The sequence below is a fragment of the Ceratotherium simum genome, chromosome 15 (assembly GCF_057802395.1).
Source record: "Ceratotherium simum simum isolate JZ-2026a chromosome 15, ASM5780239v1, whole genome shotgun sequence".
In the NCBI taxonomy this organism is placed as follows: domain Eukaryota; kingdom Metazoa; phylum Chordata; class Mammalia; order Perissodactyla; family Rhinocerotidae; genus Ceratotherium; species Ceratotherium simum.
In genome coordinates this window covers 37,693,325-37,719,181 of record NC_141914.1, presented here as the reverse complement: position 1 = coordinate 37,719,181, position 25,857 = coordinate 37,693,325, and the positions used below count along the sequence as shown (strand labels likewise).

Sequence of the window (25,857 nt, the reverse complement as noted above, 5' to 3'; positions counted from 1 at the left end):
ATCCATCTCTCCATGCCTCAAAGGGCTCTTGAGCTCCCAACCTTAGGTTTTCAAACAGTAAGCCATTCAATAGCTGGTTACTGTTTGGCACATTATTTTAATTTCTCTCAGGCTCAGCTTTTTAATCTGTAAATGGATATTGTAGGGTTTACTGAGGATTAAAATACAATGTATATACAACTACTACTATTTTCATTATTAATAAATTAATAGCCTATACAGTACTGTCACATAGCAGGCAAGATAAATGGTAATTACTATAATGATTAACATTTTTATATTTATTTATTGTCATGATTCCAATACCTATTTCTACTCAGGCTACCATGAACATACATTAAATTCCTCTGACTACAGTAAGAATGCACAGGCCCTCATATCCATGTGACTTTTGTCAAGAGGTATAATATATTCATTTGGGAAAAAAGGAAAAGGTGCCACAAATACCACTGAATAAATCACCATTTTCAGATACTTTTGCCATATTTTATCAATATTTTTACATCTTCACCCAATAACCCAATAAAGAGTGCCATGGTCACTGAGATGGGTGACTATCAGAAGAAAAATGAACTCCATTTCAAGACTTTGTGTGAAATAAAAAATAACTTTTATTGAACATCTTCTTCAGGCAGGCACTGTACGAGGCACTTTCAGATATGCTATCTCATTTAATCTCACAAAAACTCGTTAAGATAGAAATTACTGTATCTACTTTATACAGACAGAAATTAAGGTTCAGGAGATTAAACAGTCTTGTCCAAGCTCACACAAGGTGGACATATGCAGAGCAGGAATGTACCACTAGGTGTATACTAGCAGGTATAACAGCCATCAAGCCTGAAACTAAATGTCCTCCAAAGGCCCAATCCCGTGTGAAAGAGAGGAAGGTCAGAGGCTTCTCTGGGTCTCTCTGTCACTCCTGTCTCTTTCTCCACAATGTTTCTCACTCCCACCCAAGTCTCCCATATCCATCACCCACACTCTGGTATTGTCTTCAGGGATAGCTAAGACACTATCGATCTCAGTCTGTGGATTCCAGAGACAGGGGGAGAGGGTTAGACACTGGTTACCTGCAGAGAAAATGCCACCTGCTCCACAAATCACAATGGCTTTTACTGTATGGTCTGTTACAGCTTTCTGCAGTCCCTCTTTTATCCCACGGAGTACAGTGACACTAAAAGAAAAAAATTACACGAAGCATTAGCTAGAATTAAATTTCCTTTCCTAACAACGAAAAGTTAAATACATACCTGATGGATAAAAACCGTCGATACTCATCATTAAGCTTTCACTAATTTGTTCAAAAAATAATATATATGTCTCCTGTGAATTAAGCACTGGGCTGATTAAAATGAATAAACTCCTAAAAAATGTTATTTTCCTGCAATCTGCTGTCACTTTGACCACTTAGAATCAGCACTAACCAATTTTAAAATTATTATACATCTTCTATGTGCAGTGCAAGGAGTTTACAACATTCTAAGGAGAACAAAATATCATATTAAGATGAGTGCTGTTTGTAATAAAGGTACAAAGAAAGTGATGTGGAAGTTCAGAGAAGGAAGACCAATTTGTCATATTGGCAAATAAGAAAACTGAAACAGTCAAAAAAGAAACAGTCTAAGAGATGTGGCAGAGGCTGCAAGTTACCCCAAATATCCATCCCTCCCCCATCTTCTTCAAAGTGTTAAACACCTGGGTTTTAGCTGTACCTGGCTACCCAAAATAAAGACTACATTTCTCAGCCTGCTTTACAGTAAGATCGGCCGAGGCATTAAGTTCAGGACAACAGGATGGAAGCAGATTTGGTATGTGCAACTTTTGGGAATAGTCTTAATAGGACTGGGTATGCTTTTCGAGTCCTTATAGGATTGGGTATGGTTTTCTCTTTTTCTTTCCTCTCTACTCCTGGTAGGAAGGCAGATGTGATGACTAGATCGGGAGCAGCCATTATGGACCGAGAGGTGGAAGCCACATATCGAGAATGGCAGAGCAAAAGATATGAAATTGGGGCCCTGATGATTGTGGAGCAGCCATACCATACCAAGACGCTGCTGTGAGAGAAATCAGTGTTGGCTTGTTTAATCCACTATTATTTTGATTTTTCTGTCACTGGCATATAAACCTAATCCTAACTAATTTAGGAAGTAAAGGCAAGGTCTAGGAGACAAAGGGCACGTAGTAGATTTTGCCAAGTTTCAGTAGATGAGGGAGTCAATCCACAGAGCAGATAGTTAAAGCCGAGATTGAATGAATCTGCCAAAGAAAAAGAAAAGAGAGCTGAGGGTAGATGCTCTGGATACCCTCTCCTCTAGGAAATGGGAGAGGTTCAGCAGAGTGATTTAGCACCAAGGGAGCCCAAAGTCACAAAGACCAAGAGAAGAGAATTTTTCAAGAAGCAGTGGATGGTGAAGGAGGAGAACCTAGGAAAAGCGGTGAGAAATTGCCTAAATAAAAATGATAGAACCAGAGTCCAATCAGTTCTGCCTTCGAATTCTGAGTATTTTGGGTAAAATGTCTGTTCTTTAGTATACAGTGCAAAAAAAAAAAAAAAATCTGAAAACAACAGCAAACTTCTATAAAAGCCAGAGTGTTCAGACCAGCAACTATGAGTTAAACTCTCAGCGAATAAAGGAGATAGTTGCCCTTGTATATGATAATTCCCTTTCTCCTAGTTACTTTTCATTATTTAACCTAGATGAAATCAAACAAAACCTCTTGCCTTCAACTGATTAATTAGAAACCAAATTTGCTAATGAAAAACAGATTCTGAACCATCCATAATACTGGTAAGTCCAAAGGGCACATATTGGAGCCACCCCTGATGGCCTCATGGTTCAAGTTTGGCACTCACCACTTCAGTGGCCCGGGTTCAGTTCCGGGTCACAGAACCACACCACCGGTCTGTCAGTAGCCATGCTGTGGCAGTGGCTCATATAGAAGAACTAGAACGACTTACAACTAGGATGTACAACCACGTTCTGGGGCTTTGGGGAGGAAAAAAAAAGAAGAAGAAAACAAAAACAAAAGAAGAAGAAGAAAACAAAACAAAAGCAACAAAAGGCACATATTTCCTTCTGGGTAAATGATGGCTGCAAAATTAGCCAAAATGAGCTCAAACAGTGCCACTGAGGAGAAGAGGTTGGCTTTTCCCATTTCAACCAACCCCTACTCTTTTATTTCTTATGTTCTTTCAATTTTGCAAAAATCAAACACAAGAAATAAAGAAAAATGAAGATGGCTATAACAGACACAGCTTTACTAGATTCAAGCCTACTGAAAGAGACCACAGCCTAGGAGCAGTGTCAAGGTCACAGGGGTCAAGAAATTATTTTCTCCCCTTAATATTGTCAGGTATGGAGAAGGGGAGTCTGGAATAGATAACATTTCATGAGTGCTGACCAAAACTCTTTAGCTTCTGTGACTGTAGGAGGTCTTTTTTCTTAGGTTTTTTTTTTTTAAACCAAAGGTCGTCAAATCAACTTTATGGCTATGACCACCATTTTTTTAAACCAAGAAATAGAGAAAAAGAGAAAACAGAACATATCAAATTATATAACATATAAGGATAAGTTTTGTCTCACAAAACTGTTTTCAGTTGTGTATTTGTCTGTGTGTCTTAGGTTGCTACATAAAACAGGGTTTTTGACTGTGTGGATTACAGTAAAAAAAAGTGGGAGAGCCATTGTTCTGAGAGACAGGCCTAGGAATCAGGCATGCCCTATACTTGTAAAGAGGGTTGGCATTCATCTGAATGGAAGGAAACATGGCTGGCTAAACTAGCAGAGAAGGATTTAAACTATTTGGGCCAAAAAGTATTCAAAAAAGAATGTCTCAGTGAGCTAAGAAGAGATAATTTCCCACAGAAAATTAGAAATAGGAAGGGGAAAAGAAAGAAAGAGAAGAAGTAAAGAAAAATATAAAGCACAAAAAAAAGGGAACCTGTTAAACTTGATAAACATGCTGGGATGTACAGCTCTACCTAAAATATAAGTTCAAAAGAAGATAGATGAGAAAGGGCAGAAAAGTATTTATGCCCAAGTGGAGAAAATCTTGATGAAGCTGAAACGAATCCTGGGCAGCAGGGCCTGTTGGTAGGGGCTTATAACAGGCCTCTGACTAATAAAAATCATGATAGCTAACATCTGTTAAATGCCTGTTTATAATCTCCAACACATTTATTTATGTATTTTTATTGTATAAGTTGCAGGTGTACAGCTTCATAATTCAACATCTGCATACACTACAAAGTGATCACCACCGCAAGTCCAGTCACCATCCATCACCATACAGTTGACCCCCTTCAGCCATTTCGCCCATCCTCCTCCAACACATTTAAACCTCACCACAACTTTATCAGGTACATACTAACATTTCTCCAGGGGGCAAGCGGGCAGGTTAAATACCTGAAATATTTAAAATAGCTATGAGAAAATATTCCTTGTTACGGGTATTACACTGCGGAACATTTTTCCCCCAAATTCTTGATGGGCATGGTTTCCTATTGTGAGCAGAGGCTGAGGCAGACAGTCCTAGTATCTAGTCATTCTAATTAGAATACAGACAAGTCTAAAATTGATATGTAATCATATTGCTTATGGGGTTTTTTGGTCAAAACCAAAATAATGGCTATTTTGCCTTTTTCTGAGAATGGCAAGTAGGCGGACATATCATCGTTGTGTGATTTTACTCTTGCATATTTTTTGTATTATTAAATGTAATAATTCATGTCAAAGATAAGAATTATAATATTAATACTAATGATATAATCAAATCTGATGACAGTAGGATAAAAATTCAGTTAAAATGAGCAGGTCTCCTCGTTCAGTCCCTTTTTGCTCCAGCAGCAGGCAATAAGAATTTTGAGCAAAGGTCTTTCTCTCCATACTTTATATATTCTTCATAAATTCTGCTAATCCTACTCCCTATGGATGGGGCGGCTCTCTACTAGGCTGATGTATCACTATACTTTTTTCAGAGATATGAAAGAACCAAACCTATGTTAATTTTCAAAAAAGCAGCATTAATCTCCCTTTTAAAAGTACTGCTTAAGTGCACTGCACAAATCTGGGTTAGAGAGTTTAACAAGGAAGGTGCTCCACGATAAAATAAAAGAAGATAAACCGCACAGCAGTTTTTCAGAAAATGTTATTTAATAGGCTTACTCTGACTTGGATCTTCCAAGCACTGAAGCACTAAGGCCCCGAGGTTTAGACAGATCAAGAGATAGAACTGTGCTTTTCTGGGCCAGGACACAATTCTCCTTTACTTCACTGAGTTGGCATTAATGGAGACCTTAATTTATTTTTAAGAATGTGAAGTCACTTTATTGTTGGATTCCTAGAGCTTTTAGTTACACATTGTAAGGGTGGCCTGGACTCCAAGTTGGCAAGGGAGAGATCAAGGTCTAGCCAGCACTGCGCTTAGACCTTTGGAATAGAAAGTAGGGGTGAGAAGTCAAAGTTGCAAGGCATGGACGAACCCGGTTCAAGGCCAGCTCCCCAACTTCGTGGCCCTCTGTCCACCTCTCAGCCTCGGTTTCTTACCAGTGAAACCGGGATGCGAGTTCTCTGAGAACATGAACCAAGCTAACCTACGTAAAAGGCATATGCCGTTGTTCAACCTGTGTTAGTGCCTCTCTCCGTTTAAACCAGCAGAGGAGAGTCAAAGCCACCACAGCGGGCAGACGGCTAAGGCCCTGCTGTCCCGGGGCTGGAGGCCACCGAGCCCGTTACCTGATCGCGTTGACCGGCGGGTTTCGGAGGCGGATCAGCGCCAGGCAGTTCTGCAGCCGCGTATACTCAGCCATGTCTCCTCTGTCGCCGAGGTCGCCTCCGCCTCCCGCCCCAGGGCAATGCTCCTTTTCTCGGCGCGCCGGCCGGCCCCGCGAGGAGGGGCGCCCGCTGGGCCAATGCGAGCCCGGCGCCACCTCCCGCCGCCCCGCCGCTCCCGGGCACCGACGCCCATCCTCCGACCCAGCCCTCCCCCTTTTCCGGACCCCAGCCCCGCGCTCTGCAAACCCTTGTCTTCCGTTTCTCTTTATTGGCTCCCATCCTGCTCCCGTTACAAAGTAAATCAGGGAAGACGATGGAAAACGGGTGGAATTGCCAGGAAGTTGAGGTTTGCAACCCCCTGGCCCAGGGGGCTGGCTTCTCTGAACGAGTTCTAGGTTCACTAAGTTGGTGGAGCTGTCCTCATCACAGATTTCATCCTCATGATCCTTCTTAACAGGGTCAGATATCTGGGGTCCTGACAATTATGTGATATGACACACACCTGGAACACATAAAATACACACATCATGCATTTCACCTAAATAGGTATGGTACTGACATCAACCAAATTTTTACAGAACAGTCCTACAGTAACCTAATGAAACCTGTGAGTTTCTTGTCTGCCTAATCCTATTTTTTTCTTCTTCTGCCATTCCTAAGGATTGTGAATCCTAACATTTCATTCATGAATTGAGTACCTATTATGTGCTAAGGTAGGCAAGAGACTAAAGATAAATAAGGCCTAGCCCCTTCACTCCAAAAGTTCAGGCTGGGACAAGGTTTTTCTAGATGTAATTGGCCCCTAGTGGTCTCCACAGCCATCAAGTGGCCAGAAGGCAGTTTGGAAGTTTCAGAGAAAAAAAACAATGGAGTGATTTTGTTCACTGATGTTTCACAAATTTTAGCAGTGATTAAAGGCTATTTTCATAGATATTCTTTTACCTCTCGAAACTGTCGGGAGAGAGGGAGAATCTCCCTCTGCCCTTTTCCTTAAGGTTCTTATGGCTGGCCAAATAATCAACAAGATAGGTTAGCAGCAGAAAATAATACCAAGTTTAATAACATGTATACATGGGAGAAACTCAGAAATGAGCAACTCGTCCCTCTGTCTAAGCTGCTTGCTTAAGTATTGCAGCTAAAGGTGAGGAACGTGTTCCAGTGGGTAGTGGTCTGGGACTTCAGAGGCCAGGAAGACAATTCTTTTCAGGGTCATCTATAGATAATGTGGTCAGGGAGAGACAGAGTTTTTGATAAAAGAGGCTTGGTGCCTTTCCTATTGTAACCTCTATCCTACATTATCTTTACAGCAATCATGATAATAACTCCTTCCTGAAACAGATCTTTTGTTTTAAATTCTTTAGGCAGTTTGGGAGGGGAAACTCAAATATTCTTCCTGAGTTCTCTGAGTCCTTATTGTCTTCAGCTCGAAATAATCCACATACCAGAGTGGTGCCTCCTGGGGTAGCTTGCCCTGAGCACCATCAGAAATAAAAAGAGATTGTGGGGCCAGCCTAGTGGAGTAGTGGTTAAGTTCACGTGCTCTGCTTCGGCAGCCTAGGGTTCACAGGTTCAGATCCCCGGCATGGACATACGCACCACTCATCAAGCCATGCTGTGGCGGTGTCCCATATACAAAATAGAGGAAGATGGGCACAGATGTTAGTTCAGGGACGATCTTCCTCAGCAAAAAAAGGAAGATTGGCAGGGGATGTTAGCTCAGGGCCATTCTTCCTCACCAAAAAAAAAAAAAAGAGGTTCTGACTTCTAGGAAAATACCAATTGCCCTGAAGCCCTGGAAACAAATAGCAGTCAGAACCCACCCAATCCATCAAGGACCACCTATCAAGAACAGCCCTGACTCTGACAGCCAGCCAATCACACACAGCCCAGTACGCATGTCTCTGAGCACCAACATCAACAACCAGCTTCTTACAGGTGATAGCAATCTCTCATGACTCTGAAAATTTGCCAGTCCGTGAATTCCACCGTACCCAAAAACTCAATGTAAGATCAGCAGTCTGCTCTGCTTGTAGAGACTGTGCATGACGAACACAGCTTTCCTTTACTATAGGAAGCAATACATTCAGTTTTGTCTTCTTATTTCAGATACTGGTCTCTGGGGGAACAACTCTGTGGCATCCTAGCAACTTTGAACATCTCCACAAAGTCTATGTAGGCAAGGCTAACAGCTCTGAAAGGCCTGAAATTCCTCCTGGAGCAAGGGGAGATCAGCGTGGCGTGGAAACGTTTTGAGGCAGTTTTCATCTCTCTCGTGGAGGAGTTGACCACAGGTCATTTCTCACCTATCTCCCTAGTTTTAGTAAAAGGCAGAACTTTCTGCCTTGCGCCCCTGCTCCAACCTTAGGTACAGCTGCAAATTTCTGTGAAAATCTATAAAACTGCTTGACAGTAGTTTAGTGTTGGCTCCTCCACAGGGCAGGGACTAGGGTAAGCAAGCGAGGCACCTAGTGGGCAAAATTTAAGAGGGCACTCACTCTCAGTTTCCTACAGGTGCTGACCCAGCCCTGCTCCTCACCAACAGAGGGACCCATGGTTCCTGTGATCTGTCATCTAGCCCCTCCTGTTTGGTGTCATCCTGTGGAACTACAGACACAGAGAGCTGATACCATGCTGATCTTTCTTTTGCCGTGTAAATAATAAACTGTCTAAATCTATTTTGGCTCCTTATGGACTGAATCTATGGAAATGTGGCAAGCCAACTTAGCAGGTGCCACCATGCTGCTGCTTGACCACTTGACAGTCTCTTTGTCATTGTGACGAATTGTTGTCTTCTCATTTAATTTGTCTCAATAAGTGCAACTTAACAGGATGCCATTCCTCTCGGCTAATGTACTTCCACATGATTTGCATGTTACTGCTTTTGCTTGTTAAATATGTCATTTTCATTGTTGTCATTGTGTTGCAATTCACACAAATAGATCAGTTGATCAGAAGTGGTTCATTATTGTTGAAAAGAAAAATAAAAGAATGTAAATATAGAACTTTTGTGTGCCAGAACATCCAAATATGTACTCACAATAAGAACAGAGAACAGAGATGACTATCTAAACTTGGTGATGTGTTGGGAAACTTCATTCGATAATGGCAGGTAGCCATCATAGCTAACTTCTCTGATAAACCAATCAGGTTTTTCTGGAACAAATGAAAAATATTGCTTACCTGCTGGAGGGATAAAATCTCTCACACGTTCTCTTCCATGTCCTTTCCCCTTTCAATGTGGGATACAAATGGGCACAAGGCCCAGAGGAGGATACAGCCACAGACAGAAGAAATGACTTCCCAAATGATTTTGTGGAGGAGAACTGCCCTGCTGGCTAGAACCGACATGGACTATTACAGGAGAAAGAAAGAAATTTGGGTCTGTTTGTTAAAGAATTTTAACCTGTCCTCACTAATACAGTGAAGAAATGGGCAATGAGAACACTCTTCCACAGTGAAGTTGGCTGACATTTGAGGAGAAAAGCTGCTCACATAAGTGTTTGAGATAAGAGACGGGACATAATTTCTTCACTATACCAATAATATCAATAATGACAATCTCTATAATTTCAAGTGGCTTGCTCAAGTGTCGAGCCTTGGAGATACAATACACACACACACACACACACGTATATTCAGTATCTTAATGATGAAGATAAGCCAGCAGATAATCCTAAAGCGGACCCAACTGTGGCAAAAATGACTCAGTCACATCTTGATAATCTTCACTGGTTGAAATGTTGGAGATTAATGATGTATTATTGAGCATATTTAAAGATCATGCCCATATGCTGCAACCAAATCTGGGCTGAATGCAGCCAAAAATCAAACTGAGAATCCATTCACTGTTATCTCCCATGTTTCAACCTCTCAGCTTTTCAGTAAGCTCTGCTTATCACTTTAGATTTTCAAATAGTTTTTTCACTATATGTGTCATCTCTGTCAACTTCTGGACTGAAAAACATGCATGAAATGTCCCTTCTCCACAGCAGAAGCACCTTTTATGACATCTCTGGCATTCTCCAGCATCCAATTTCATTTTGTGTTGCAAGTGCAGTTAGGCTATAGTTCACCTTTATACTTTCCCAGCTCTTTCTCCTAATTTCCCGCATATCGTTTTACTGAAAAGAGACTATTTTGTTTGCTAATGATAATCTTTTTCAGCTTTTCTGACAAATTAGCCCTATTTAGAAAGAGGCTACATAGACATAAATTTGAGAGATGTCCTAGGTTAGTCTAATATTCGTTCTAACATAAGAATGTCTCAATAACAAGATTACTCACTTTTCTTTGAATGCTTCCAATGATGGAGAGCTTAGTACTCTGTGTGGTAGATAGTTCTACTTGCTAAAAGAAAATTACCCTATTCCCTAGAACTTTATACTCTCTGATTCTACTTTTGTTCTCAGGAGTAATTACCCCCTGATTCTACTTTTGTTGTACATACGTCTCCCTTTAATAGAACGGTCTTTCATCAAATATTCAAAGATGCTGACAAGTCTGTCCTAGGCCTGCTCCTTTTAGGCTCTTTCTCAGGTACCACCACTTCTCATATGATAAGGTATTTCTAGTTCCTTATTATGTTGGTTGTGCTGGACACTCTTCATATTTGTCAATGGCCCTTTTAATTAGCATCTGTTCTCTGTATTCTGCACCTGTCATCGATCAGGTCATATTCGTATGTCCTTAACTCATGTTAGCGCTCTCTTTTTTCCTTATCCATAAAGACATTTTTCCTTTTAAATTTCAAGTGATGTTCTCTTTTTTAACAGGATAATTAATGTTTTTATTAAGATATAACACACATACCATACAATTCACCCTTTTAAAGTGTGCAATTCAGTGATTTTTAGTATATTCACAAGGTTGTACACCATCACCACTCTCAAATTCCAGAACATTTTAATCACCCCAAGAGAAATCCTGTACCCATTAAGCAGTTCCTTATCATTCCTCTTTCTCTTTATCCCCTAGGAACCACTAATCTACTCTAATAGAGACACTAATCTGTCTCTATGGATTTGCCTATTCTGGACATTTCATATAAATGGAATCACACAATATGTGGTCTTTTGTGTCTGGTTTCTTTCCCTTAGCATACCGTTTTTAAGGTTCATCCATGTTGTAGCATGTGTCAGTATTTCATTCCTTTTTATGGCTGAATAATGGTTCATTATATGTATACACCACATTTTGTTTATCCATTCATCAGTTGATGGCTATTTGGGTTGTTTCCACTTTTTGGCTATTATGAATAATGCTGCTATGAACATTTTGGTACATGTTTTTGTGTAAACTATGTGTTTAAATCTCTTGGGTATATACCTAGGAGTAGTATTGCTCAGTCACGTGGTAACTCTGTGTTTAACTTTTTGAGGAACTGCCAAACTGGCACCATTTGGCATACAATATATACAGCAATATGAGGTTTCTAATTTCTCCAAATCCTTGCCAATACGTGTACATTTTTTTTTATTAGGCTAGTTGTTTTTAAATGTGAGTTACATTGTATCTTTCTTTGTCACCAAGTGTGGTCTTCTCCCTTTTTTCAGTCAATACACGTTTAGAATCTGCCTGGTTGTGGAAAGCACTCAGTAAATATAGTCATATTATAGCCATTATTAGTATTATGTTCCCTTGAGATGAATCAAATTGAATTGTGTCTTTTTTCTTTGAGGAATAGTAGCCCTGCACTAACATCTATTGCCAATCTTCCCCTTTTTCTTTTTTCTCCCCAAAGCCCCAGTATATAGTTGTATATCATAGCAGCGGAGTTGTAGCTCTTCTATGTGGGATGCCGCCTCAGCATTGCCTGATGAGCAGTGAGCAGATCCGTGCCCAGGATCCGACCCGGTGAACCCTGGGCCACCGAAGCAGAACGCACGAACCTAACCACTAGGCCACTGGGCCGGCCCCTGAATTATGTCTTTTTTCTACGACTACATTTCCATCTACTTTGAATAGCAAACAGGATTCAAACTAATATACCATCCATTGTTAAGATCAAAGGCAAACAGGTTGGCATAACTTATACCTCCACTAATAGAATCATCAACTGTTCTAGCAACTATTATTTATTTCCAGGTTTTTCCATCACAGTGCCTTGATTTTACAACTGGAGATTATGCTGACATGATTATATTTTTGAGAAATCCCTAGGAAAGCGAAGGGTCCAGAAGATTAAGGATGGGCAAATGTTTTGATTTGGGGATAGGCAAGAAGATGATAAAAGCTATTGTAGACCATTGAGTTTTAAATCAATACTTTATGAAATTTTAGAATAATTCATTAAGGAGACAGTTTGTGAAAAGGAAGTTAAATCACCAAAGATATACTGTGTTCACTAAGAATAAGATATGCCAGATTAATTTCATTTTAGTTTTTGAAAGGATTAATACATTGGAAGGTCAGAGAAATGCATTGAGATTCCCAGAGAGATTTAACAAGGTTAGCTCATGGAATCCTTATGGATATGATGTGCATTATTTGATAACTATGTTTTGTGAATAAATATTTGACTGATCATATTTTTACTGAGCAGTTGTGTGTGCTAGGTACTGCTAATGCAATGTGAGCAAAAACAGACATGATACTTGCCCTCATGTTGCTTGCTTTATTGTATTATGGGACAGTAGATACTGTCTACCAAGGGAGGGGAGGGAGAAGCATGCATTTTGCAAATAAACACATCTGGCACTCACTCTGGGACATTCTGATTCTGGGTGGACTCAGAAGTTTAAAAAAGCTCCCCAGGGAATTTTAATGCACCTCCTTGGTTAAGAAACTCTCATAAGGGAAGCTTTTGAGCCATTATTAGCCATTATTAGTATTATGTTCCTTTGAGATGAATCAAATTGAATTGCGTTTGAACATTGAATTGTCACTGAACTGTTCTTGATTTGATTCTGCCTTGAACTATATTATTTTTCAAGCTGAGCAACTAATAATGTCAGAACAATTTAATTTATATGCATAATATAATTGCTCACATTATAATAAAATTAAGTGAGAAAAACTGTCGAGGAATTTTCTTGCTGCTTTGTACTTTATTCAGATTGGTACAGTTGAATTCTAGATGAGTCTGTGTCAGTGAGACCTAAAATACAGAGATGACTTTGTAATAGTCATTGGTGCTGCTCACAAATATTCTAGTTTTCTCCCCTTCTTACGCATGGTAGCATTGCACTTCCCTGCCCACTTGAAGAAAGTAAAGTCATGTGATATTGCTGTGGCCAAGTGAACAGAAGTGGTGGAAGCATTAAGTTAATATGTGCTTCACCAGCATTCTTTTTTCCTCTGGCTTGGCTACTGGTCATGTTCAAGACAGTGGTTGCTCAATCAGCCTGGGTTTCTCAGTGACTGCTACGAGCAGAGTCCTTCTGCAGACCGAGAGTAACCTTGTAGCATGGGTAAGAAATTAACCCCAGTTGTTCTAAGACATGTAGGTTTGGGAGTTATTTATTGCAGTATTACTCTGCCTATCCTAACTGATACACAATTCTAAGGTGAGTGGGTGACAGCACGACATTTAATGGTGACTAATGTAAAGCCATATACTAAAGTTGAAAAGATAAAAATTGTAGAGAATGGAGTGTCCAGCCCAGAAATTAAGGTATATTTTTCTCTTTTCTAGCCTGAGAATCACCTTGGAATTGTGTCTATCCCCTCTGAGAGTGTGCATAGTGCATAGTGTGTAGATGTGTAGACAAACTGCTGCAGCCATTTTGCCTCCTCCAGGGAGGCTGGCCATAAGCTGAAGCAGATGCTACTGAAGGCAGACGGAGAGGGAAAGAAATATAGGTCCTGGATATCACTGAGTTGCTAGAGCAACCAACCCTGATGCCTATCATAACAGTCCAGTTACAGAAGTCAATACGTTCTATTGTTTAAGCAGTTTGTGTTGCATTTTGTGGAATATGCAAAGATGTGCTGTCCAGATTCCCCTCCAGAGAAGAATTTGCTGCATAGCTCCAGGGAGCGTGGTTAGCAGGCTGCCCCAGTCGTCAGATTCTTCAGGGTCTGCCTCAGCTGCAGAGTGCCACCTTGCTTGAGATCTCACTCTTCCTGGGGCAGACCGTATCCAGTATAAAGGGCTGGCCATTTCAGGCTGACACAAGATACTTGGAGGGGCACTATTCACACCAGAGCGTCTTCCCAAGTTGGCTAAGGATTCCTTGGACCTGAACAGCAGTTCAACTTCTTCCTCTGACCAATCATGCTTCTTGTCTATTCCTAATAAAAATCTTTTTCCTCATCTCCATATCAGTGTCTACTTTCAAAAAACCCAGTCTGTGACAAGTTTTCTGTGACATCAGGCAAAAGCATCCTAACTGAGATTCAGTGGGATATTTGAACTGGGTCTCGTCTAGAGGAAGGGAAATGTACTCAGGATTTCTCTTATTTTTAGCTTTGTATTGTGGAAATTTTGAAGCATACACAAAAAACAGAAAGAATATAATGAAACCCAATATACCCAGCTTCAACAATATCAATATATGACCGACCTTTATCATCTGAACCCTCCCATATTATTTTAAAATGCCTCAGGCATTATATTATTTCATCCATAAATACCACAGTGCACTGATGTTTGCTTTGAGATGCAACCCAATGCCTTTGCATTCTCCCCCCAATCCAACTTGCATTCTTCTCCCAATCCAACTGCTATCTATTATCTCATCTTTTCTTTTCTTCCCACCAGCACAGCTTTCAAAAGGGGAAGTATTTTAACAGGACAAAGGGGCAGTAGTAGTGGGGGATAGAAGGGCCCAGAACTAATCCTGGGATCCATTCATTCTTTCCCTCATTCATTCAACAAACATTTTAGGCCCATCATCTCCCAGAGTCTTGGGATACTCAGTTGTTAACCATGTGAGTGGTTGTTCAGGTAGGCAGTGCAATGATGTCTTTGGTCAGAAAAACGAGGAAGAAAGAAAGAGGAAGGCAGGGGAGAAGGAAGGAAGGAAGAAAGGAAGAAAGGAAGGCATGCAGGCAGGGAGGGAGGGAGGAAGGAAGGAAGGAAGACAAAGAAGAAAAGAAAGGAAGGAAGGACGGAAGAAGAGAAAGGAAGAAATAAAGAAAAGAAAAAAAAGAAAGCCATCTAGTGGTCACAGTGGGAAGTATCATGCATTTTTTTCTACTAGACCAGAGAAGACAAGGTTTACTCCAGGAAGAACCTTCAAGAGGAAAATGAGGCTGAGAGGTAAAGTGATTTAAGGTCATTCGGCTAGTTAGCAGAGCTATTAACTCTGAACTCCAAACAAGCTGACCCTAAGACCTGTGTAAATTGTGATTATTTGAAACTCTTAAAAAAGTAGTTTAAATGATTTAAAGTTTGACTAAAACATCATATTTTTGTCAAGTTGTGGTATATTGGTAGCAAAGGGGGAAGAGTGCACTGGTTGAAAGAAAGAACCAGATAGATCTATGATAACATTAACACTGAATTATTTTTCTATTAAAAGGTCTGCCTCCCTCACCAGATAGGAAGCTCCTTGAAGGCAGGGGATTATTTTATTCATCTTTTCATCCCTAATGCCTGAATGAATAAATGGATAAATGGAATTAGGAGGCTTAGATTCTAAAACTGACTGCCACCAGCTAACTTGGTGACTTTCAGCACATTATTCAATTCCTATGGTCCATAGATTCATTAAAAATATTATTGACTTTTTAATGACGGTTGGAAGAAACCTTAAATTTCATCTATCCCAACTGTATTATTCTGTGGGTCTATGGGATTACCTGGTTATTTGGAACACAGACTCATTACCAACATTTCAATAATAATACCTATGCTAGCTTTGTCATATTCCTAAAACAAAGGTTGAATATTTGAGAAATTGCTTCCAAATAGAGAAGTCTAAATAAAATTGTGCCACGTCATTGGCAGTGCATTCACAGAGTCTTTACGTTTATCTTAGGGAACTGCTTGGATCAGCTACTTATTCCTGTCCAGCCGAGTAAAACTGAAGGTAGAGCTCACAGGAGCTGACACTCAACCTCTCATTTCTAGGTGAATATAAGAGGTTTGCCAAGGGAGAGAAGGCTACTGTGTTTGAAATGGCCAGACCAGATCATTCAAACAATAATCAGAATTGTGTGGCATCTGCTAGGTTATAGGGCTCTTGTCTCTCTGGACTGGGATTTTCCTAGGCCTTTTCACTTGAGAGTGAAGGTCTTGAAAGTGAATTTGCTTTTACCTTATTAACACCTTGAGGCAGATTTGGGGAATGGAGGAGGTGGTGAGCATTTTGAGACTCCACTTCTGGTCCTAGCCCTGCCACTAATTGTATGACTTTTAGTCCATTGCTTCTCTGGATCCAATTTTCCTTACTTGTAACAGCAAGGAGTTAACTAATGATAATCTCTAAAGTTCTTTTCAGTTCTAAATTTCTGTGAATTTTTGTTCTACAGATAAATCCTCAGCTCAGCTGGTCCCGTTTTTTTCCGGGTTGACCTTCTGGGTTGGGTTATTAAGTATCTCCATGTCTTTAAAGGCAGGGCCTGGGTTTTATTCATCTTGCCCCCAGGATCTAGCACAATAACCAAGCAAATGATTTCAATAAGGGTTGAAGTTGGTTCCTATATAAGATTCCATCTTTGTCTGGAGGAGCTCACAGTTCAGAGAGGGAAGGTACCAAGCATCATTAATTAACCTCTTACTTAAAAGCCGAGGATACAAAGGATAACAGGAAAACTGGTTCCAGCCTCCCTTACCACTTCTATGTTCCAGGGACAAGAGGGCGCTGGTAACAGTTAATACTCATTGAGTGCCTTCATTGTGCCAGAGCTTTCTATGTGTTATCTCAAGTAAGACTGACAACAATCCTATGTTCTAGGTACTAGTGTTATCTCTGGTTCACACTTGAGGAAACGGGCCCAGACAAGTTAAGTAACTTGCCTAGGTAACACCTTTACAAGAGAAAGGCAGCCTTTGAAACTAGGCAGCACAACCTCAGAGGCCGCATTCCCAAGCACTCTACGGGGCAGAGAAATAAGAATCACACGAACAACCGTCTGATTTCCTCGAGGGGCCGGGGGAGTTGGAAGAAGTGATGAGTTCCAGGTACAGAAGGAGCAGAGGGAAGTGATCGCAGCAGAGAAGGCTGCAGAAGCTGGCAAAGAAGTCTGAAAAACAAAAAATGCACTTTTCCAGGCTGGATGACAGAGCCGCAGTTTAGGAAACCTGGCAGAAGAGAAGCGGGTAAACAGATCTGCAGAGCTCCCGCATCCGGGGCAAAGCAAAGAACAGGTCGGAAGTGACATCAACAGCACGGTGAAACGCTTAACTGGACTGCAAAGCCCGGTAGCGGTACGGCCGGAAGTGACGTCCAGGAAGTCACGCCCCGGGGGCGGAACCTGGTTGTGGAGGGCGTCGCGATGGGCGGGGCGGAGCTTGTGTGATCATCCTAGCACCTTGGATCCCGGGCAGGTAACCTGCGGGCCGAACCTGGACGGGAGAAAGGGTGGGAGTTAGGATCGGTGGCCCAGTTTGCTTGGGGCCCCAAGCTCGGACAGGGAGAGGTGAATCTCGCATTAGGTGGCTGGAGGAAAGGCTCCTTGGCGTGGGACTCCCTGGGGAGATAGGGATGCAAGGAACTTTGGGAACCGGGTCGTGAGGGCCGAGTCGTCGAGGAAATACAGATGGGCTGAGACTTCTAGGAGTCGCTCATGGCTGCGGGTCATGGGCTCCGGAGCGTTGGCACTCGGGGGTAGAGAGGTGGAGACTGGGCACTGAGATGAGCTGACTTAAGAGTTCATTTTCCACTTACCCTGACCCCCCCACCTGTGCTGCTAGTAGGGGACAGGGACATCGTCTTTTCATCTCTTAATCCAGGACAGTGCCTTGCTACTATTAGGCATTCTTTAGATGCTGTCGAATGAGTGAATGAACGAACAAATGAAGGCACGAACCTGATTCTGGCTCAGCGGGGGGAACTTCTCCCGAACTTCAGTATCCTTACCTCTGAATGGCGAAGTGACTCCGGCTTAGTTTGCTAAGCAGTGGTTTACGAGGATGCCGGTGCAATAGAGATTCAGGACGTTGCTGTTATTGTTTTGTTCATATTGAAATTTAGAAATGTGTGTTAATATTTTTCTCTGGTGTGGATAAGGAGGATAAGGCGATTAATTTAGCTTCTTTCAGGTTCCTTTACTTTTCTGGGAAGAACTTTCACTTGAATGATATGAGAGAGGAGTTGGCCATCAAATGATAAGCTGCAATTGTAGCCCTGAGCGTCTAATTAGTGTTCTAAGTGCTTTCTTTTCAGCGATCTGAACTTACTTTCTTTTTTCTTAACGTTTCCTTTCTTATATTGGAGTAGTTCTTACATTTGAGATGTAAATGAGAATTATTTCACAATAAAGATGAAAATAGTAATTTGTAAAATTCCAGTCAGAGGTTTCACCTGGTATGTTTACATAAGGTTAACCCCTTCCATAAGGAGGCCTCCAAACGAGTGAATCCCTGAAGATTAAATTGTTTCCTTCTTAAAGTATTTGTTTAGATGTCTTATGTGATGAAGAGTGGGCATAGACCTAAAGAACAAGTACTGTAACCAGATTGTTTTTGGTTGTCAGGTGAAAAAAAGCGCAGACGACTGGTAATGCAGGCTGTGTAATTGGATCTGGGCATGAATCACTATCTAGATGCAGTCCCAGTGAGGTGATTGTGTGTATGGGCTGTGTGCTATCTAATGAGATAGTAGCTCCTAAGAGGTTCTAGAATCTTATCATTAGATTGGATATAATGGAGTGGGAAAACCTGAATTTATGGCTTGTTTTCTTTTGTTTTTACAAAAAAGAAACTAGTAAGCATTTTTAGATTTACAAATCTAAGCTGTTCTTAAAAATAGGTTAAAAGAAAAGTAGACATTTAAATACATTATTGCAGTCATTTAAATTTAAAAAGTTTGCTTGCCTTTAAAACTTGTTTTCCCAATTTCTGGAAAGTGTTGGTATCCAAATCATCGCCATTTTTGTATGCTCTTACTATGGTGCCATCTTTAGAATACATATAAATATGGTACAGAGTAATGTTTTGAGATCCTCTAGATTTATGTTAATATTAATGTCTTAAAGTCTGATTTTGCTGCCTCAATCTGCTATTCAATATCATGTCCACTAATTATGAACATCTAAATGTCTATATTCATAATATAGACTATATAACTGTTATTCATAATAAATTGGTATCCAAGTGGTAACTTAGGTGCGTGCATTGACATTCTTGAGGTTTTCAGTTTTTCAGAACACTGATATCTATGGACTCTATCATGGACTTCATTTAAAGAAATCCACGGACCATTAATGGACAAAAACATGAATCAATTTGTATTGTGGCATTCAAATCCTAGCACTTTGGGAAAGGTAAGTTGTTGACTGTGTTTTATGTTAGGTGAGAAATAGAACAGCCTGGGATTGGTCTAGGAAATTGTAGGATTGTGATTGAAAAGTATAGGCTGACTCTCTTTAAATGATGCTTTAATCTGGACCTTTCAAGGTTTGTTTTGTATACATGAGGCAATTGTTAACTATTTCCCTGTAAAAGTGATCAGAAATTAAAGAGATTGACAAGGTATATTATTCCTGGAAGGATACTGCTCTGCTTTCTTTTTTTGGGAGATCTCCTTTCAACACTTGAGAGCCTGGTAAAATATATAAACCTATGGATACCCTGTAGGAATGGAGCCTGAAATAGTCATTTAAATCATCTCACATCCAAGTTTGGCTCTGTAATAGTATGTGTCTCAAATCTTCTGGCCAGTTTTATTTTATGCCTTAGGTTAAAGCAAAAAAAGAGACCAAAAAAATGTTTTTTTTCCCCTTTATCCTGCCTTATTAATGCTCTTTTTTTTTCTTTTTAAAAATCTCTTAGATGATTAATTCTCCAGGCCTTTTATCTGTCTGTCCCAGGGGATAAAGTTTCTCTCTTTTTTTTTTTCTATTTTACCTTTCCTAGTTTAGGAGTTTGTTAATTTTCAAAACCTTAACTTCTAACTTTGTGATAATGTTTGGCACTTTTTAATCACTAAGCATTAAACTTGTAGTTTTTCCTGGTCTCCTTTATAGATACACTGGTTTCTTGTTTAGAATTTGTTCAATTCTAAAATCAGGCAGTACTTCTAGGAATTCATCTTTCAGATATACTTGTGCTTGCACACAAAAATTTCTATATAAAGATCACCATATTATTTGAAATAAAAAAAAAAAACTAGAAATAACCTAACCATTCCTCACCAGAGGTCTGGTAGATAAATGCCTTCATACAATTTAGTACTTTGCAGCTCTTAGAAAGAATAAAGTGGATCCATAGGTGGAAATATGGCAAGAATCTCTAAAATACATTGTTAATTGAGAAGAACAATATAGAATTGTATGTATGGTATGTTTTCATTTGTGTTTTTAAAAGCATACATTTATATATATACACACAACACTTCTTCAAATCTGTATAAGGAACTATTGCCAGAGGTACCCCTGGGGAATGAGACTAGAAGTCTGGAGTAGGAAGAAGACTCATATTTTTTCTGTATACTCTTTCTCGTGGATTGCATTTTTTACTATCAACACGTTTTTATTTTTATAATACTAAGAAACAAACAAACAGCAAGGCTTTGGCTAATTTAATAATTATGGGAGCCTACTACTATTCCTTTTGACTTTTGTCCTTATAAATATTGGCACTATTCAGAAGGAATGGAGTTGCACAAGTGAGTTAAGTTTTTTCCAGAGCTGCATGGAAGGTTTAGTGGTATTATAATATGTTTTTAACCTTGACATTAGATTATTACTCTTGATAAGGATTTGTGAATAAAATAAGTGCTTAGTGCTGCTGAATTCAATACTCAGGTACAATTTATAGCATGTTGCTGACCTCACCAGGTGATATGGATATTGTTACCTTTGTTTGCAAGCTAGGCTTGTATTGCATTGGCATGGTTCTTCTGAGCTTCTCAGTACTACTGAATGGGATGGACTTTGTTTTATTTGAATTGCTATTTAGAGACTCTACTCTTTAAACAAATCTTAGTTACTATTTCACTTTGTTCTTGATGTTTAGAACTGGCTTAAGGCATTTCAAAGAATGGCTTGTTCTCTCTGTTAGTAAAATCAGTAAACCAGGAAGATCCTTTAGATATATGGATAATCTCATTCTGTATTGAAAATTTTACTTGAAATTGGCTGATTGTTTGCCTTAAGATTCAGCAAAAATTTCTGGTGACTTTTACTTCTCTAGCTATCTTTGTCTTTCCACACTTTCATTGTGGGAAATTTGGAATAATAGTAATAGGTGAGGAAAGTAAGTTACACAAGAAATTTAAAGATATCATAATCTTCATTGTATTAGTAGAGGGATTTTACTTGAAATTTGCTTGAGAATAGGCTATGTAAGATACATATCTTTATGATACCACTGATTATGTCTCTCGTTAAAATCAAAATGAAAGCCACTAATGTAGGAGCTGAGTCATGATTAATGGAATAGAATAGGTTATGGTATGTCAGGTGTTTTATAACCATACTTTGGCATATAATCATTTCTGTTAATCACACTTTGCTTCTTGAGATCCTTGAGATTAATCACTACTAGCCACAATGGGGAAATCTTTAGGCCAGATGCCTAGAGTGGGACTTCTTATTCTTGCTAAAAGAGTGGATAGCAATGAACTGAATCCGAGGGTAGATTGTATTTCCCTGAGTCAGGATGAATATGATAAAGGTAACATATAGAAAGAAAGGAGTTGAACATGAATGTAAAAGCTATGTGTAGATAACATAGAATTGAGAAAGATACATGTATATGTGTGTGTATGTGCATATAGATATATAATACATTATGTATATAAAATGTATATCTATATATAAAGTACATTTTATATATAATATATATAACATTTTGTGGAAAACCAAAAATTCTGGATAGGAAGATATCCAGTTAGTGCAAGAGAAAAAAATGTCAGAATTTTAAGGCCTCAGAGCTAGGCCTGTCATGGGCCAATTTATGGTTGTGAGAGCAGCTTAAAGAATTTTGGATGCTTTAAGATCATTTACAGGGTTCAAGTGATGGGAAAGTAGACAGAAGCCTGAGAGTGAGAAAATTAAAATGTAGCAACATATAACATTATGGGTAAGGGTATCTTTTAAGATTCAGTTTTGTGGTTTTGTTTTGGGGAGGGGAAATAGAAGGGGGAATCTCAAAATTTATTGCTGTTCCATTTGAATTTGAGCTAGGTCCATAAGCCTTTCCTAGCGTTCCACTTGTGTATGACAAAGATGGATTGACTAGATCCATTAACCTATAAAACATTAGTGTACAAAAACTGATTTCATTATTAGATATATCTTGAAGAACAAGGGAATTGTTTTTAATCAATTTTGTGATTATATAACAGGACAACTGTGATGTTCTAGATTGAGGGGACTGGGACTATTTGTTCAGAAAATAGAAGACTTTGGAAAAGTGGGAGAAACTTCCTAGGAATTAACGCTTATTCTCTGTTATTTGAGGCCAAAATTAGTTCTAAATGAGAGAAGATATAGAACTCGTCAACAGTGGAGCAGATTGTATCCAGACGCAGTGAACTCCAGGTTATTAGGGTTGCTTAAGCAGAGTTTGAACATCAGGAATGCTGTAAAGGGAATTTCTCATTGCATGGGAGATTGTACTAGATTATTATGAAAGTCCCTTTCAAAGCCTAAATTTTTTTTATAGTGCAATAGAGTGATTTATGATAGTACAAATATATGTTCTGTTGTCCTTGTAGTATTTAAATACTCACAGCTAACTTATCCACTGGTCACTTATCCACCACCCTCAATTTACCCATAACCAGGAAATAAATTTAAAAATTACCTGAGCTCCCAAATTATAAGACACAAAATCCGTATGGTTTTCTCAAGTCCTTACTCAGTTTATTTACTTTTTTTTTAGACATACTTCTAACAGGCTTAATAGACTGACATCTAACTCCACAGTCTATTAGAAGCAGCAAATTGTGAATGGGCCGAGTGCTCCTATTAGGCGCAGGCACATAGACAAGCAAGGACAAGAAGAAAGTCAGAAAGCAGAGCAACTAATTTTAAAATTGTAGCAACCCAGGCTCTTTTGATTAGATGAAAACAGCCCTATGTTAATGGGTGTTTAAAATGATAACCCTGATGGAACTTAAATAATTTATGTTCAGTATTTCCTGTTTAAAACTATCTGAATTTTACAAATGTCTCTTCAGTGTGTTTAGTAACAAAAGACAGTCAGATATTTTGGCACTTGGAGAGGCTGCATTGTATAGTAGAGAAAGCATGGACTCTGGAGTGGTTAAGACAGGTTAGATTCTGGGCTCCAGTATCTACTAGCTGTTCTATTAATTAACTTCATTATTCATTCCAAGCCTCAAATAGAAATTTACTGAAGAGTAAAAATAATGTATGTAAAGGGTTTGCCTATATTAGATGCTAAGAAAATAATATCTATTATCATTTCCTTATTACCATAAAGCTTACTCTACCTTGAATTTTTCCTCTTTAAATAGAGCAGGAACAAACTTATCTAATAACTTTAGTGTAAGTTTAATATATGTTAATGCTAATAATGGTGATGGCATGCTTAAACAACCTTTTTTTTTAAAATTAATCCTTGTCCACTTTACAAAACTTAGAATATAGAAATGCGTTTCCCTCTCTCTATATATAGAAATATATGTATGTATATATATAGAGAGAGAGAGAGAAATATATTTGGGTGTATATATACTATATAACCAAAAAAAAAAAAAGGAGTCAAGTCACCTATAATCCTCTACCACTGTTCATATTTTAGTTGGCATGCTTTATTTTTAAACTGCTTTGACATTCCTGCAGGATGTCACTTCTGAGTAGTGACTGCTGAAACAGATTCTCCATTACTACTGTTGGGAAACTTGAATTAGTCACTACACTTTCTAATCAGAATATACAGTGAAAGATTGTGACATGACACAATGCTGATTTGAAGAAAGTCTTAGTCCTGGTAAATTTTGTTGCATTGAAACCAGTTTTGTAGAGCAGTGGTGTAGGTTGGTGTTCTGGAGCCAGAGGGCCTGAGTTTGAATCTTGACTCCACAATTTACTAGCTAGGTAAACTACCTGAATTTCTTAACTTCTCTGTGCCTCAGTTTCTTCATCTGTAAATTGGGGATAATAATAGTATCTGATTCATGGGATTGTTGTGAGAATTAAATGAATTAATCTGCATGAAGTGCTTAGAGCTGTGCCTGACACAAAGTATAGACTCAGTAAATATTAGTTGCTATTATTAATTTTTAAAGGCTTAAAATTTTCTTGGAAAAAAAGCAGGTTTAAAGGAGCACATAAAGTGAAAAGAAACAAGTTAGAATGAGCACAGAAGTAGTCAGTGAGATTTGCTATATGTTTTGCATTTGAACCTGCAAAGTGGTCTAAATTTTGTTAGCTTTTCTCCCTGTTTAAATATTTTCAAACAATAATATATTCCTAGTTCAGTTTCTCTCTCTACCCTACAAAATCAACGTCATTTTATGCTATCTCTTCCAACAAATATTTTGGCCGTGCTTTCAAAGGTCAAAAGCCTTTAAGACAATCAGATATCATGGATAGCGATCAAAGAGATTCAGGAAATTATCGTTAAATCAGTTTATCTGACTATAGCCCAAGGTAGTTCTGTAAGAACTGTAAATTCTGTTGTAATTTGAAAAAAAGAATATTAAAGAGAGAAGCCAATGAACATATTTAGCCATCTGTACACTATCTTTTGAAAGTCTTTCTTTCCTTTTCTTGTTCTTTGTTTCTTTTTGTTTTTCTCTTTTTGTGCTTTCAGCATGGTATCTAGTGATCTGATTAATTACTGGTCACAGAGTTATAGCTTTTTAAAACCCTTTTAAAAAAATTTATTCGATTTGCTAGTAGAATTTTTTTGTGTTTTGTTTTATTTTAAAGCATCAAGTACAAGTTTTTGAAGACCTTGGGGCCTACCATCATTACGCATTCAAGATTTGAGTTTGAATAACTTCATCAAGACTTAGATCCTCTTCAAAAGCCTCAAGTCTCATCTGTATTAAAGCTCTCCATTGAACTCTCTCACAAAAGTAAAAGCTTAAAGGGACTGAAATCCATTAATACGTTCCATTTGATATCCTTTCCTCTGATTTCTCTTCAATTTCCTTGGCCTTTAGGGTCTTTCATATTGTTTATGTTCCTTTAGACTGGAGCCAAGGAAAAAGTGCTTTCCAAAAGAATATATGTCCTGCGGCCATAAATTTTCATTGGTAGAGAGGCATAAACTTGGCTTAAGTTTAGAATCAGGTTTTTTGTTGTATCCTATAAAAACTTCAGTTAACAATAAGAAAATGAAGATGAAGGGGTAAAAATATTTGAGGTCAGATTATACTCTCATAGGCTATGTGGTTTAGAGAAAAGAGCCTTCAACCTAAAAGTTAATGCTTCTTATTCTTTCTGCCTCTTGCTAGATATTTGATAACTGAGAAAGTCACTTAACCTCTCTGAACCTTAACTTCATCTGTAAAGTAAATCTGATAATAATTTCCCTGCCTACCTCACAGGGTTGTTGTGAGGATCCAATGAAATAATGTACGTAAAAAGGACTTTTATATAAAATGTGCGGTACAGACCTAGGGTCCTGTTACATAGTTGTGAGCTGGGAATCCTCGGCTCTTGGGCCTGGGAAGGTAGGTGGTTTAAGCACACTGAAAGCAGGTACCGTGTCCAGGCTGGATACATGGTAACCAGGCTATGTTAATTTTTGTTTTCGGTGAGTACCTAGAGTATTCTTGTGGGCTAATTCTAAGAAGGAGGAAGACTATCAATTTCCCTAAAATTATAAATTAGCATTGATAATGCTGTAAAGCAGTTATGTGTTCTAACATATTTGTGGTTTGCAAAATTTGTTTACTAAGTTGTGACCAGCAATTTTTTAAATGAAAGAACATAGAGCAGAAAATTTCACAATGCATCCCACATGGTAAGAGTAAATATTGTTTTAATTATATATACGTGTGAATGTGTGTGTGTTTGTCCTTGTGTATTTGGTCGTTAAATAAAATGC

The 25,857-nt window shown here is 38.9% G+C and overlaps 2 protein-coding genes across 3 annotated transcripts in view; one reads left to right on the top strand and one right to left on the bottom strand.

Moving 5' to 3' along the window:
* The window catches only part of EHHADH (enoyl-CoA hydratase and 3-hydroxyacyl CoA dehydrogenase), a 42,135-nt gene extending 36,306 nt beyond the window's left edge, over nucleotides 1-5,829 (bottom strand). The window contains exons 1-2 of the mRNA XM_004424625.3: nucleotides 5,739-5,829; nucleotides 1,074-1,177 (exon numbers count right to left, since the gene is read on the bottom strand). Coding sequence (XP_004424682.1) covers nucleotides 1,074-1,177; nucleotides 5,739-5,812 — 178 coding nt within the window. The 5' untranslated portion in view covers nucleotides 5,813-5,829. The remainder of the gene's footprint in view (nucleotides 1-1,073; nucleotides 1,178-5,738) is intronic.
* Nucleotides 5,830-17,139: 11,310 nt separating this feature from the next.
* MAP3K13 (mitogen-activated protein kinase kinase kinase 13) overlaps nucleotides 17,140-25,857 on the top strand; it is a 162,228-nt gene continuing 153,510 nt past the window's right edge. The window contains exons 1-2 of one of the 2 annotated variants that reach the window (XM_087439897.1): nucleotides 17,140-17,211; nucleotides 19,022-19,148. The gene's annotated coding sequence lies outside the window, so the exon portion shown is untranslated. The other variant, XM_087439898.1, reaches the window with a different exon arrangement.